General features: G+C 42.4%; 1 protein-coding gene across 3 annotated transcripts in view; it reads left to right on the top strand.

Annotated features, from left to right (window-relative positions):
• Positions 1 to 12,820, top strand: part of TNIK (TRAF2 and NCK interacting kinase) — a 392,097-nt gene that overhangs the window by 64,940 nt on the left and 314,337 nt on the right. For all 3 annotated transcript variants that reach the window (XM_061637314.1, XM_061637313.1, XM_061637315.1), the window contains exon 2: positions 8,722 to 8,787. In XM_061637314.1, the coding sequence (XP_061493298.1) occupies positions 8,722 to 8,787 (66 nt within the window). The remainder of the gene's footprint in view (positions 1 to 8,721; positions 8,788 to 12,820) is intronic.

Raw genomic sequence — 12,820 nt, 5'->3', positions numbered from 1 at the left:
CTACTCAATATATACACAACTCCGGCCAATGCTTTATATAAGAGGGGCGCTAATGAGGCATTTGGTGCAGTCAGAACAGATGCTGGCTTGTACAGCACATCTGAATATCTTAATTTCCCTTTCCCTGTGCTTCTGAATTTGCTTTCTGCTCTGCAAGCCAGATTGCAGCTCATTTAACCAAGTTTATATGAATTAACATTTTTGTATTATGCCCGGTTAAAGTGATTCCTTGCCTGAGCCCCTGAAAGCAAATAACTTCTCCTGTATTTGGAGTCCTGATTTTCAGATATGGAAAGGGTTTCTGAACTGGAGCTTGACGTGTCTGGTCTAAGGTTGCAGTGAGAACTTATGGAATTACCTACTATGGGTCATGTTGTGTGTAACTTGCAAGACTGAAAAAGGTGCCATATCCTTCAGCAACCATTATTAAGAGTGCATATTCCTGTTCACTTCACAGGAACTAGTTAACTCCCACTCCTAATATTCTTTTAACTACTCTGTTGTAGCCAGTCAAAATATTATTAGGATGGATTATCCTTCCCCTGCACACACTTTAATGCTTACAGCAGAAGGCAGAATCCTAATATGTGTTAGGGATTGTGTTAGGGATTGATGCTTACTTGGTGTGGTACCCAAGTAAGTGATCTTGTATATGTAGCAAACTATGTTTCTTGTGAATGAAAGGTATTAAAGGATGTCTGAGAAGAGTGATACCCTTTATGTTGTCTAACTGGCTGTATTTATCTGCAGCTCAAATGAACAATATCATTTTTCATGCATGGGTGGTAGTGGTGGTGGGGTAAGATTTTAAGATTCTGAAGAATCATTCTTCTACTGCAAGCTGTATGGATAAAAGCAGAATCAAGGACGAGGCCATTGTTAGCTTGAATGAAGACTAAAATGTTTTTCTTTTTTGCATTTGTTATTAACTAGCATTCTGTTCCAGTTGCCATGGCTTTGGTGAAATTGCAACTGCTAGTGCCAGCTGCAAAAAGAAATGCCATTCATTGACTTGACATAAGCTGCTAGCCTGCTTTGACTGACTGTGGTTATGCAAAATAGGAAGAAACCATGCACAGAGAAAGAAAATGCAATACAAACCACTTTTTAAAGATTTGCTTTTTGTTCCTAGAATGTGGGTGCACAGGTGTAAGCTAAAGAAGGGGCCATAGGTCAGTGTTGGAGCACATGCTTTTCATGCAGAACATCCTAGGTTCAATTGTGGCGGCTTTAGCTAAAATAATCACAGGGAGCAGGGCAAGTAAAGACCTTAGCTGGAAACCTTAACTGCCCCTTTGAGTGAAAATACAGGCTCACTGGCACCTGTGATCAGATTAGTATATTTAAAAATATTAAATTAGTATATTTAAAAATGGCTACTTCCCAGTGTGGTATAGTGGTTAAGGGGTTGGACTATGACCTGGGAGACCCGGGTTCAAATCCCCACATAGCCATGACGCTCACTGGGTGACCTTGGGCCAGTCACTGCCTCTCAGCCTCATAAAACCCTATTCATAGGGTCACCATAAGTTGGAATCAACTTGAAGGCAGTGCATTTTTTACTTGCTCAGAGCTTCTGAGGATTCATTAAAACCAATTCTATGCGCTACCTTTGGTGATGGATGCAGCACCTGAGCTGCTTACCCTAGCACATATGTGTTTGCCATCTTGCCCTGCTGAACGTGCGTCTGACACAGCAGAACTGACAATCCTTATTATATAGCAAAAGAATCTTGCCCACAAAAATTTGTGGAAGGGGTGTGTGTGTTTTGGACATTGAGCAACAGAAATGACTGTACCCAGGAAGAGCCCTTCAATTCTTGGGGTCCTCAACTCCTCCTTCCTTCCTTCAGGCGGTTGGTTTGTAGAGATGACGAAATGCAGACTTGAGGAGCAGTATTTATGATGGTCCATGTGCTGCAGTGATCAGTGTTGTCAGGCTTCGATCAAGGTAATCTAGGTTCAAATCAGTGCTCAGTCATGAAGCTGCCTGGGAGGCCTTGGGCATGCAGCAACCTTTTTTTGTGGGATAAGGAGGAGGACAAGAGGTGGGTGCACACAGCAAGCGACCAAGATCTGTGGTATGGATTGCACACCTCCCTTTGTGTTGATACCTGTAGCCGATTCTCTGGGCGTGCCCTTAAGACAGAGGTTTTAACCTGTACTTGCTTAAAATTGAGATAACTGTATTGAACTCTGCATCCAGTGTCCACTTCTTTGCATATGCTGTATGAAAATGGATACATATCTACTCTTCCTTTAGCGACAGATTCTTTTGTGTTCATCTCCTTCTCCCCTATGTACTAGTCTTTCTTTCTTCTCTGCCTGAACCTGCAAAGTCTATAAACACCCCTGGCTGCATCTACTACATCAGAGCAGTGCGGATTGAGCTCTTGGCAACAGTATCCTATTGCTGATCCCTATTTAGAATGAGAGCCATTATAGCTCCTGTATCCTTCCTAGTGGTACTTGAGCCAATGTAGTTTCAACTTAATTTCTACAGGCCTTGTTGCTTGTGGCAAACTGTTCTGCTGCTCCTGATTTTTTGATGACGAACAACTTAAAAATATATTTGCTTGGCAGCAATGTTTTTAAAGAAAAACACATTTTTCCTAAACTTTGTTTCATGCTGCTGGATAATCAGCAGCTTGACAATCAATAGCTGCTGGGTTGTTTTTTTAAAACTTTGTTCCTTGTTCCATCTCTTTGCCAATAGGAACCTGCTGCTCTAATGGCACCAAATGTCTTTTAGGTTATAGAATCAACCCACGTCTTTGTCCATTTTGAGCTGTGTGCCTCTGTGTGAATGCTGCTGGTCCAGCTGTGCTCTGTGTTCTCCTCGCCCTGTGGCATCTTCCCAGCTGGGAAGCCTTTAATACCTTTTTAGCCTGGGTATTCCAGCCCAGTCTCATCCTGGGAAGCTCTCTCTGTAGCCTATGGTGATGTGAAAGGCAACATTAAACAATTGGTCCTGGTATTCCTTGCTGTGGAAGTGGTGTGGTGGCAGTGGCAGCTGGCACACAGGTTTGCCTTGGCAGGCAGGACCCTGCACATAAAACATTACTGATTGTGTACAACATGAGAATGAAGCCTTCCATTCTCTCCCTGAGCATTAAAACAAAAGGCCAATGGCTTTGAAACTGTCTCCAGGAGATTCCTTGGGGTTCCTTAGAAGCTTTTTATTTATTTTATTTATTAGATTTCTATCCCGCCCTTCCAGCCAGTAGGAGCTTATTAAGATTTCTCAGTGAGATCAATAAAGGAAGCTTAGCTGCCCTGGAAAATGACTTCCCCACTCTCACCACCAATCTCTCTCTGCAATGTACAACCACAAGGGAGGGTTGGCTGTGTTTGAGGGCAGGGGCATGCAGACTGCAGGTTTGCAGGATCTCCTTTTGTTTTGTAGTGGAACCATTAAAGTCTTTTTTTCCCCACCCCATAACAGAAGAAAAATATATTCAGCATAGCCTGCAGTATTCTGGACTGAGCCAGCAGGATTCTAGAAGACCATGCAAGCACAAATTTTCTTAGTGGCTGCATGTGCCCATTGCCCAACAAACGGGATAGACATACACATAAGACTGGGCAACAGGGTGCCTTTGAACACAAACTCATCTCAGCAGCTTGTTTATTTTCTCCCTTGCACCTCACATACACAGAAGTGTGTGTGCACTCATACATAGAAACACTGTATCTCTCCAGCTGTAATAGAGAACCTGGATGAAAATCAGAGTAACTTTTTTTGGGGGGGGGGGTATTTTTGAATTTGCTCTTATTAATGCTATTCTGAAAGTCTTGCTCGCCTACTGCAAATCACCTACAAATCCACCAATAGGTCCTGATCTGCCTTCTTCCCACCCTTTGTCTAGGCTCTCAATTTATGTGGAGGCATTGATGAGTCCCAGCTAGCGCTCCATTGGGTGAATTGAGTTAGTGGCCCATTAACACAGCCTCCTAATCTTTCACTGCTTGCACAAGTTCCTCCACAGATGATTAGGGGTTCCTTGTTTTGATGTAGAAACCATTCCCTGAAGTGAGAAAGGTTTGAAAACTGCAGCCAAGATCACAACTGTGCTTGGGAGCTAGTTTTGAACCAGGATTCTGGACCTGGAATATGTGATGTGGCACCTTTGTTGCCCTCCCTCCCCTCCCCCCAGTATTGTGCAGCCTGACCATTCCAATCTCTTATTGATCTTAGATGATGATGATGATTAATTAGATTAGTCCCTTGTTACCCAAAGGTCTCCAACCAACTTACAACAATGTTAAAAACAGAACCAAATATATCATACTATAAAACAACAATAAAACATCAACACCCTTATGCAGCCACAGGAAGCTTGGGTAGCATGCTAATAACCCATACTCTCTTCCCTTTTTTTGACTTTAACAATTTGCTCAAAGAGGCCAAGGACAAAACCGTCTGTATGAAATTAGGCCCTGGAGCTGAAGGTTGCCCACTTTGATGTAAACTGTGCCCCCTCTCTCATCCAGGAAGATCCTGCCTCAAGTAAAAAAATGCATGAGGACTATGGTTGCTAGGGACATGAGGGTGTGGAATGGTAGAGAGAAGTATATCACTATAGAATTGTGGTAGGGATAGGAACAAAAGGTCATCTTTTCCTCCATAGCATGAGGTAAAATACTCTGTCCATCTACATTCCCCTTGATAAATCTATACAATTCTGACAGGACTGTGCTTCAGCCAACGAGGGAAGTTTCTTAGGAAGCAAATAGTTTGATATTCACTAATAGGCAAAAAACCTTGCGGTTTAAGAATGTACCTATAGCCCACAGATATTTCTACCAAACTTTAAAAAGCAGGGAAATTGGGCAGCTATAGTGAATGCACCAGGGGAGCAGGAGACCTGAACTCCTCTCTGAGATATTGGACTGCCCTACAAAGTTGTCAAAATGCAAACACAATTTGGGTTGGTCTTTCACAGTCCAATCCACTTGCTGTGTAGCTTGGAAGAATTTGGTCACATGTGCCTCTGAGCATATGGTGAGTGGTGGCAACACCTTCCATCTCCAAAGATGGAGAATTATATTTTTGTATGTTTGTTGGTGTTCTTCTTACTTTGCTTCTTTCCTGTGTTACTAATGTTTCTACAGAGAATCTAAACTAGAAAATTTTATTTCCCTCATTATTCATCCTAGAAATCTGTGTCAAATTTATTTTTATTAATTTCAAAGCCTTTTTATTGGTTAATGTCATATGATGGTGAAGATAGCCTTTTTTGTTTCAAACTGGAGGTTATGGTCTATTTCTATTTTGGGTGCATTAACAGTTGGACCTGAAACTGCAGTTTAATGTAAAATCAGACTGATTCCAATATGCTGCTACTTTAGCAATGGCTCTAGTTGTTGGAAAAAAGAGGATGCATGTTTTCAGCTTGCTATGTTTAAACCACTTTATTTAAGGCAAGGTGTTCACAATCTGTTAAAAACATAGAGCACACCTAGAATTTTGCTAGAATATATTTCACCTCCCACTGTTTTATCTTGTGCAAATTGAGACACTTCTGAGGTCCACTGGAGATTATTTTGCAGACGTCAGTGCCATTATTCCACAATTATGTTTGGAGTTTTTTTAGTATAAATTTTGCAAAGTGTTGCTGTACTTCACATATTCATAGAAACAAAAGCAAAAGAAAATGATTTCCTATAGGAAACTTCACTAAAATTGCAAAGTAAATCAGACATATTTAAAGTGACCATCTGAACTATATCAACTGTCTTAATAATGTTGCTTCCTCCCGGCTAAAACAAGATCAGCACAGGACATACCTTCTACTATTTGGGCTGATTACAGGTGTTGCCACCACTCACCATATGCTCAGAGGCACATGTGACCAAATTCTTCCAAGCTACACAGCAAGTGGATTGGACTGTGAAAGACCAACCCAAATTGTGTTTGCATTTTGACAACTTTGTAGGGCAGTCCAATATCTCAGAGAGGAGTTCAGGTCTCCTGCTCCCCTGGTGCATTCACTATAGCTGCCCAATTTCCCTGCTTTTTAAAGTTTGGTAGAAATATCTGTGGGCTATAGGTACATTCTTAAACCGCAAGGTTTTTTGCCTATTAGTGAATTTCCCTGCTTTTTAATCTGGGAGGTAAGAAATGGGATCCTGTGCAAGTTTGCTGAGAATGGATTGATCATTTGCATGCTTATTGAGTTAAGTGGGATTTACACACACACACCAGGCAATCATGCTTAGGATAGGTGAAACTGACCACAGGGGATGGGGAAGGGAGGAGAGGGAGGCGGGAGGGGTGGAAAGGCAGAGGGGAGGACTGGGAGGGGAGAAGAAGGACAGATGTGGTCGTTTGTATGTTTATTGATTATTGAGTTCAGTGGGATTTACTCCCGTGCAATCATGCTTAGGATAGGTAAAACTGACTGGGGGGGAGGGACGGAGGGCTAGAGTGGGCAGGGAAGCGGAAGAAGGAAGAGGGGAGGAGAAAGGGAGAGGAAAGGGGAAGGAGGGAAAAGGCAGGTCTGATCATTTGTGTGATTATTGAGTTGAATCGGATATACTCCTATGCAATCATGATTAGGATAGGTAAAACTGACCAGGCTGGGCCTGCCAACCAAGATGTCTTCTGTATCTTTCACAGTTGGGCAGGGGGAAGGAACAATTCTACCTTGTGTTTTTTCCCATTAAAATGTTGCAAGAACACCAGCACTTGGCTGACTTTCTCTTCTCCTAAAGATACAGGATCAGTCTCAGGCCCTGAACCTGGCAACCCTACCTCCCACCCAAATTTAAAACAAAGCTGTCCCTGGCCACCGGGCCTCTATTACACTTTGGACAATCATTATTTATTTATCTATTTATTTAGTGTATTTATATACCGCCCCATAGCCGAAGCTCTCTGGGCGGTTTACAATAAATAAAAACATTAAAAACAAATATACAAATTTAAAAACACATCTTTTAAAAACAATTTAAAACCATTTATCATGGCTTCTCTCAAACCCATGGCTCAAAGCCAATCATGGCTTCTCTCAAAGAATCCTGGGAAGTGTAGTTAGTGAAGGGTGCTGAGAGTTGCTAGGAGACGCCCTGTTTCTCTCACAGACCTTCAGTCAGAGTGGCTGACTGTTAAACCATTCTCTCAGGGGAATAGGAGTCTCCTCTCAGCACCCTTCACAAACTACACTTCCCAGGAGTCTTTGAGGGAAGCCATGACTGTCTCAAGTGAAATCAAGTCTGGTGTGGGTGTGGCCCTCTTATTAGCCAAGCCCAGCAGCTATGAGGCTTTTAGAACACTGACAGTTGGTCCTTACTGAGCATGCTCCGCACTATGATTGGGTCCCAGCCAAAATTTCTTAAATTAATTAAAAATCAGCCAGGCATTTTTTAAACTTTTAAACTGCAGCAGATGAAGTCAGAGTATGGGGCAACGTCAGTATTAGGATTACAGGTACTCTGTGAACATGGCTGATTTTTAATGAATGACAACAGATTATAACTCTCAGAGAAAAAAGTCCAAAAGGGCTCTGAGGTTTTTCTCTCTCTTTTTACACTTTGAACTGTCTATTATCTCTGACTGTTTTGTGTATCGCCATGAAAATTGACAGGGTTGTTAAGCAAGCGTTTCTGAGTTCAGGACTATAAGTTATGTAAGGTTTTGTTTTGAAATGAGCTTATGGGAAGCATCAGAATGGCATGGGGGGTATTTTCCATTTAACATTGTGGAATGCGAAAAATCCCCGCTGACTATGGTATACAGCCACTCTCGTGGCTGTATAACAAGCAACATTGACTGTGTGTATTAGGGAAAAGCTGATAATACCCTAGTGTCACTGGCCAGGTGGTGACCCTAAGCGTGAGCAAAATCTAATATGATTTACTCTCTCACCTATCCTCTAATGGGCCCCCTGTTTTGGATAAGCTGAATGCTTCTCCATTTTTGGTGCACATTTTTATAGTGGCGCTAGTACTGCATAGGCTAAGCATTTATTAGTGGGGTTTCAGTGGTGCCGAAGGATGGGGGAGAAATTTGATTCAGTTTGCATTTAAAGGTTAACCTACCTAATCTGCACTTTTCAAAATAATGAGTGGACCAAATCACAGCCATCCTTCAAAATTCACATTTTTGGTAACGTGTACAAAATGTATAGGGTAAAGTGTATGTGAAAATGCACTGTATTAGGGGAAATGTGTATATTAGGCAAAATTGCATATGAAAATGTATATATTAGGAGAAATTAGCACTAAATGCTGATGAATTTTCATGAGGACTTTTTTTTAAAAAAGTTGCAAATTGATGTGGAAATGTGGAGGACAGAATTTAAGATTGGAAAAATGAGAAATTGAGAGACCGAAATTTGCATATTCACCCATCCATAGTGTTGGTGTTTAGAAAATGAGGCATCACTGCAGTGATTCAATCCTATGTGACTACTGCTTCCAGAACACCTAGATTTCTGGTTGTTTTGACATATTAAGAAGAAGCCACAAAAAATATTCTTGAGATGCATTACTTTTTGTTTGCACTTTTAAAATTGAAATCTATTCAAGAGAAGGCTTTTGACCCTCGCTGTGTTTCTTGCCCCCTGCCCTCTGAACTCTTTGCCTGTCTGCCCATCCCTCCCGCGCCTCATTGTAATACTGCCCCTGCGGAATGCTGATCCATTTATTTGCAGCAACTTTTAAATATCTGCTACTGACCGTCTCCAATTTTCTTTGTTTCTCTTCCTCCCTGTTTAGGATCCTGCAGGTATCTTTGAACTAGTTGAACTTGTTGGCAATGGAACTTATGGACAAGTCTATAAGGTAAGGCTTACGTAACTTCCTGGTGCATGAGCTTACATGCTAAACATTCCTTCTGTATCTGCAATTGCTGTTGGATTCTGAATGTGAAGGAATGATTAACTTCAGGGTGTTTATAGTTCTTTTTTCCTTCTCCCCCCTAGTACCTGGTTCAAAAATGTATGATTGTGAAAGAGAACATTATGTGCCTATCTTTGTTTCCATAAATGTCTCTGGGAGATCTTTGCCTCTTGTTTTGTATCAGTGTGTAATCATCTTTCAAGTTGAAGAGAAATCTTCCCAGGCTAATGCAGAATGTTGTGTCTGCTTCCTAATGAGAGTGAAGATAGCCAAATCACAACCTGGGACAGCAAGCGTGCCTCGACAGTTCTGCAGTAGCCAAGGGTGGTTCATAGGGATTCTCCCTTTCCTGTCTTTTTCACCCATGCCCCTGCTCCCTGTGAAGCAAAAGGAGTCCTGTTTGCTCCAGTACATGGGAGATGACGGTAAATGAAGGTTGGGAGGAATGGAACAGGGGAAGCCATGTCTGCATCATATTCGCTGTTGTATACTTATTAGAGTTTAGTGGCGACTGGTGGCTCCGTGTCAGTGGGACACTGGAATCTGCTCTGGGTTTTAGTCCAGACTTTCAAGGAGCTGTCCAAGGTGCCGAAAGTGATCTCTTTTGCATTTATGTTTTAAGATGCACCAACATTTCAGTCCACCTTTTCCCTGTGTGCCCTCCCTCTAAATAAATGAGGCAAGTGCAGTGTGCTGCTGATCTGTCAGCAAACATTTCTTCTGAATTCTGGTTTCTGCCTCCTCATGTTGCTGTAGGCTCATCCCTTCAGTGAAGACGATAGAAGGGTGCAAGCGAACCAAGAATGGACAGAAGCTTCCTCAGAAGTGTGAATTTCTAAAGTAGCATTAAATCCTTCCTAATGCTACATTCTGAAGAACCTTCCTCTTTTTATATTTCAGTGCAGGAGATATTTCTACTGAGTTGCTGTTTCTTTTCTTTCTTCACCCCCCCCTTTATATTGTTTAATTTCAAAACGGCTGTGCCCTGGTTTGCTGAGGCTAAGAGCATCAGAGTGATGTCTAAACAGTTTCTGTGTGCTGGTAAAATAACTGTAGAGGTTGACCTAGTTCTAAACATGTGCATATTCCTAATAACTACTGTTGGAAAATGTGACTACAACATCCTTTTGGAAGCTTAATGTTTCAGTGTTATCTTCCAAAGCTTATTTTGCTTTCCTGTTTTGTTGAGGTTTTACTGTTTACTTTCTGCAGAAATTTTGAATGCTGAAGTTGCAATCTAAAACATACCTTTCTCTTTCTCCTTCTCCTTCTCCTCCTTCTCCTCCTTCTCTTTCTCCTCCTCCTCCTCCTCCACTGAGAGTTGGGTCCCCACCCTCGAGGTTCTAGTTATTGCATTAGGTAATTTTGTAAAGAAATAGGCAAGAGCACCTGCAACTGTTTTAAAATGAGGCCTGGCAACAGGCCTGACCCAAAATATGCTGCCAGAGGCGGAGCAGCACCTGGCACCTTGCGCAAATCAAGGTGCATAATGTTAGTACCTATTGTCGGTCAAGTCATTTTGACATCTGAGACAGAAATTCCTGCTTGTGCCTCTTCTCCCTGGAAATAGAAATACAGAAATAAATTATAGAACTATAAATTTACTGCTCTTTCATGACACTCGAACTCAGCTGCCTGAGGTAGTTGCGTCGTTCTGCCTGATAGTAGGACTGGCCCTGTAAGGGCACTCAGTGAAGTCAAAATGCTGCTAAATGTTGCACCGAGTTATATTATTTTGAAAAGGAGGTCAGTAGCGGTCTGGGGCTCCACCGTTCACCTGACCTCCAGCTGGTTACATTGCTACTGCTTACAGGGAGGTGGATAGGCAAGGTGTGCAGGGAGGTTGGTACAGTGCAAATGCACTGGCAGGAGCACTGGATTTGCTCCAGCGGTGTGTTTGCATCGTGCCGACCTTGCCATTGCCTCCTCCTCCTCTTGGTAAGCAGCAGCAGTGTGACTGACCTGAGATCAGGTGAGTAGCGGCACTCCATCATGCCATTTGCTACTGAAGGACATGGCCACAAAACCATATGCTTCATTGGTTCCTTTTTATAAGGGATATGTCTGATTTTCTTGTACTTGGTAAATTACTGTTTCTGTTTTGGCCTATCTTGGTCTTTTAGGCACATCTTCTCAGACATTTGTTAGCGTGGGTTGCCCTTCTTCAAGTTTCTGTCTGTCCCCTCAGATTGGTTGCATCTTCTGTTTCCTGTGTGCATACATGTAAATACACATATATGAGCATGTGATGCACAGCCTGCTATTTTCCAGGCTGGCACTAGAGAGGTTTATTTTGACCTGTTGATAATATTTAGAGATAGTATATCTTTGTTCTTTTGGCTGAGCACTCTATTTGCTTTTAAATTGGTGAAGGACAAGGCTGCTGCAGAATACTGTAATACAGCAGACAAAGGGAAGAGGCTTCAGCAATGTATAATTGCGGGGAAAAGAACATGCAGATGTCCTTGGTGTGTTTACAACAATGCCCCTGCTTAATCTGTGCAATTTAGGAAGGCAAGCAAACGAAAAACTCAAGTATTTAAATCAGCTTTCCCCAGCTTGGTGCCTCCAGGTACTTTGGACTACAGCTCCCATCCTTCCTGATGAGATTGGCCATGCTGACTGGGGTTGATGGGAGTTGTAGTCCAAGACACCTAGAAGGCACCAATTTGGGGAAGGCTGACTTAGATGTGTGGATGAGATAGTACTCCTGGGCACTTTTATTTGGGAGTCCCATTAAAAGCTGTTTCCTACAAAACAAGCATAGGATAGTGCCAACACTGTTAAAATGTGGACCCTTCCAAAATGCCCTCTGGATTTGCAGGCTGTTTCAGCAGGATTTTTTTTGGAGGGGGGTGAAATGGGGAGAAAGGAGGGGGTGCTTATTGGTAGTGTCAGTGGTTATTGTGTTTTTGCTCTGAGGATGCTCTCTGTGACTTTATTTTTATGCCATCATGTACTGCATGGCGGTGGGGAAAGATGATAGATGCAGCTCCCTTCAGCCCCAGCCAGCGTGGCCAGTCAGGGATGATGGGAGTTGTATTCCAGCAACATCTGGAAGGTCAAATGCTTCCCATCCCTGATGTACCATCACTGGGGGATGGGGTGGAGGGGGGGATGGTGGCTGCTGGGACCATTGCTGAGGCAGGAGAAAGAAGATGGTGGCAAAACCTGCAAAATATGTGCACCCTTTCATCCCCCAAAATCTCTCAAAATTTGGCTGAAATTTCTCCCTGGAGTTCTCCAGCTTGAAAAAGCTCATAAAGTGCTTTTGAGGCCATATGATTTGTTCATTTGCAACCTCAAGGATGACTATTAATACATAGCAAGTTACATATTCATCCCACTCTTCTTCTAAGAAGTGACACATTTATTTGAACATGGATTCAGATTTGCAGATCAGCCTCAGAGTCCTTTTTCTCAACTTCTGCTTGAAAGCCAGCTTTGGTTAGTTTTAGTCAAGTTTAGTGGTGGAGAAATTATGCTACATTGTCATTAAATACTGTCAGCAGTAGGAAGGAGAAGGTGGAGTGAGTTGGCTCCCAATCTCTTATCTAAGGTTAAAAGGTGGGCATTGTTGCATCTCTATAATGATGAATAGAGAGGACTGATAAAGTTGGTATAGTGACAGGGGGATCTCTGTTTCCATCTGTCCAAAGTCTCCTTTTGCTGTTCAATAAAGTACCCTGTTGTATCTTTTTGATCAAATTATAGAATAGTTCTTACAAGGGCTAGCTGTCTGAAGACTGACATTTGCTACTGAAGACATAACACCGTCAGTTTAGAGCAGTGGCTATAAAGGAGGTTGTTAAAGGTATTGCGTCTCATGCTCCATATTTCTTCCTTTCTAGTGTCTTCGTGTTTCAATAGGTGAGTGAGAGCAGGCAACAGGATTCCTTCCCCTGGACAACTATAAAGGTGCTCTGCATTTATATAGGCGAGCAGCCCCACCCCCAGCCTTGGATCATGTTGGGTT

Source organism: Rhineura floridana, chromosome 7 (genome assembly GCF_030035675.1).
Source record: "Rhineura floridana isolate rRhiFlo1 chromosome 7, rRhiFlo1.hap2, whole genome shotgun sequence".
Lineage (NCBI taxonomy): Eukaryota > Metazoa > Chordata > Lepidosauria > Squamata > Rhineuridae > Rhineura > Rhineura floridana.
This window is presented reverse-complemented; position numbering and strand designations above follow the sequence as displayed.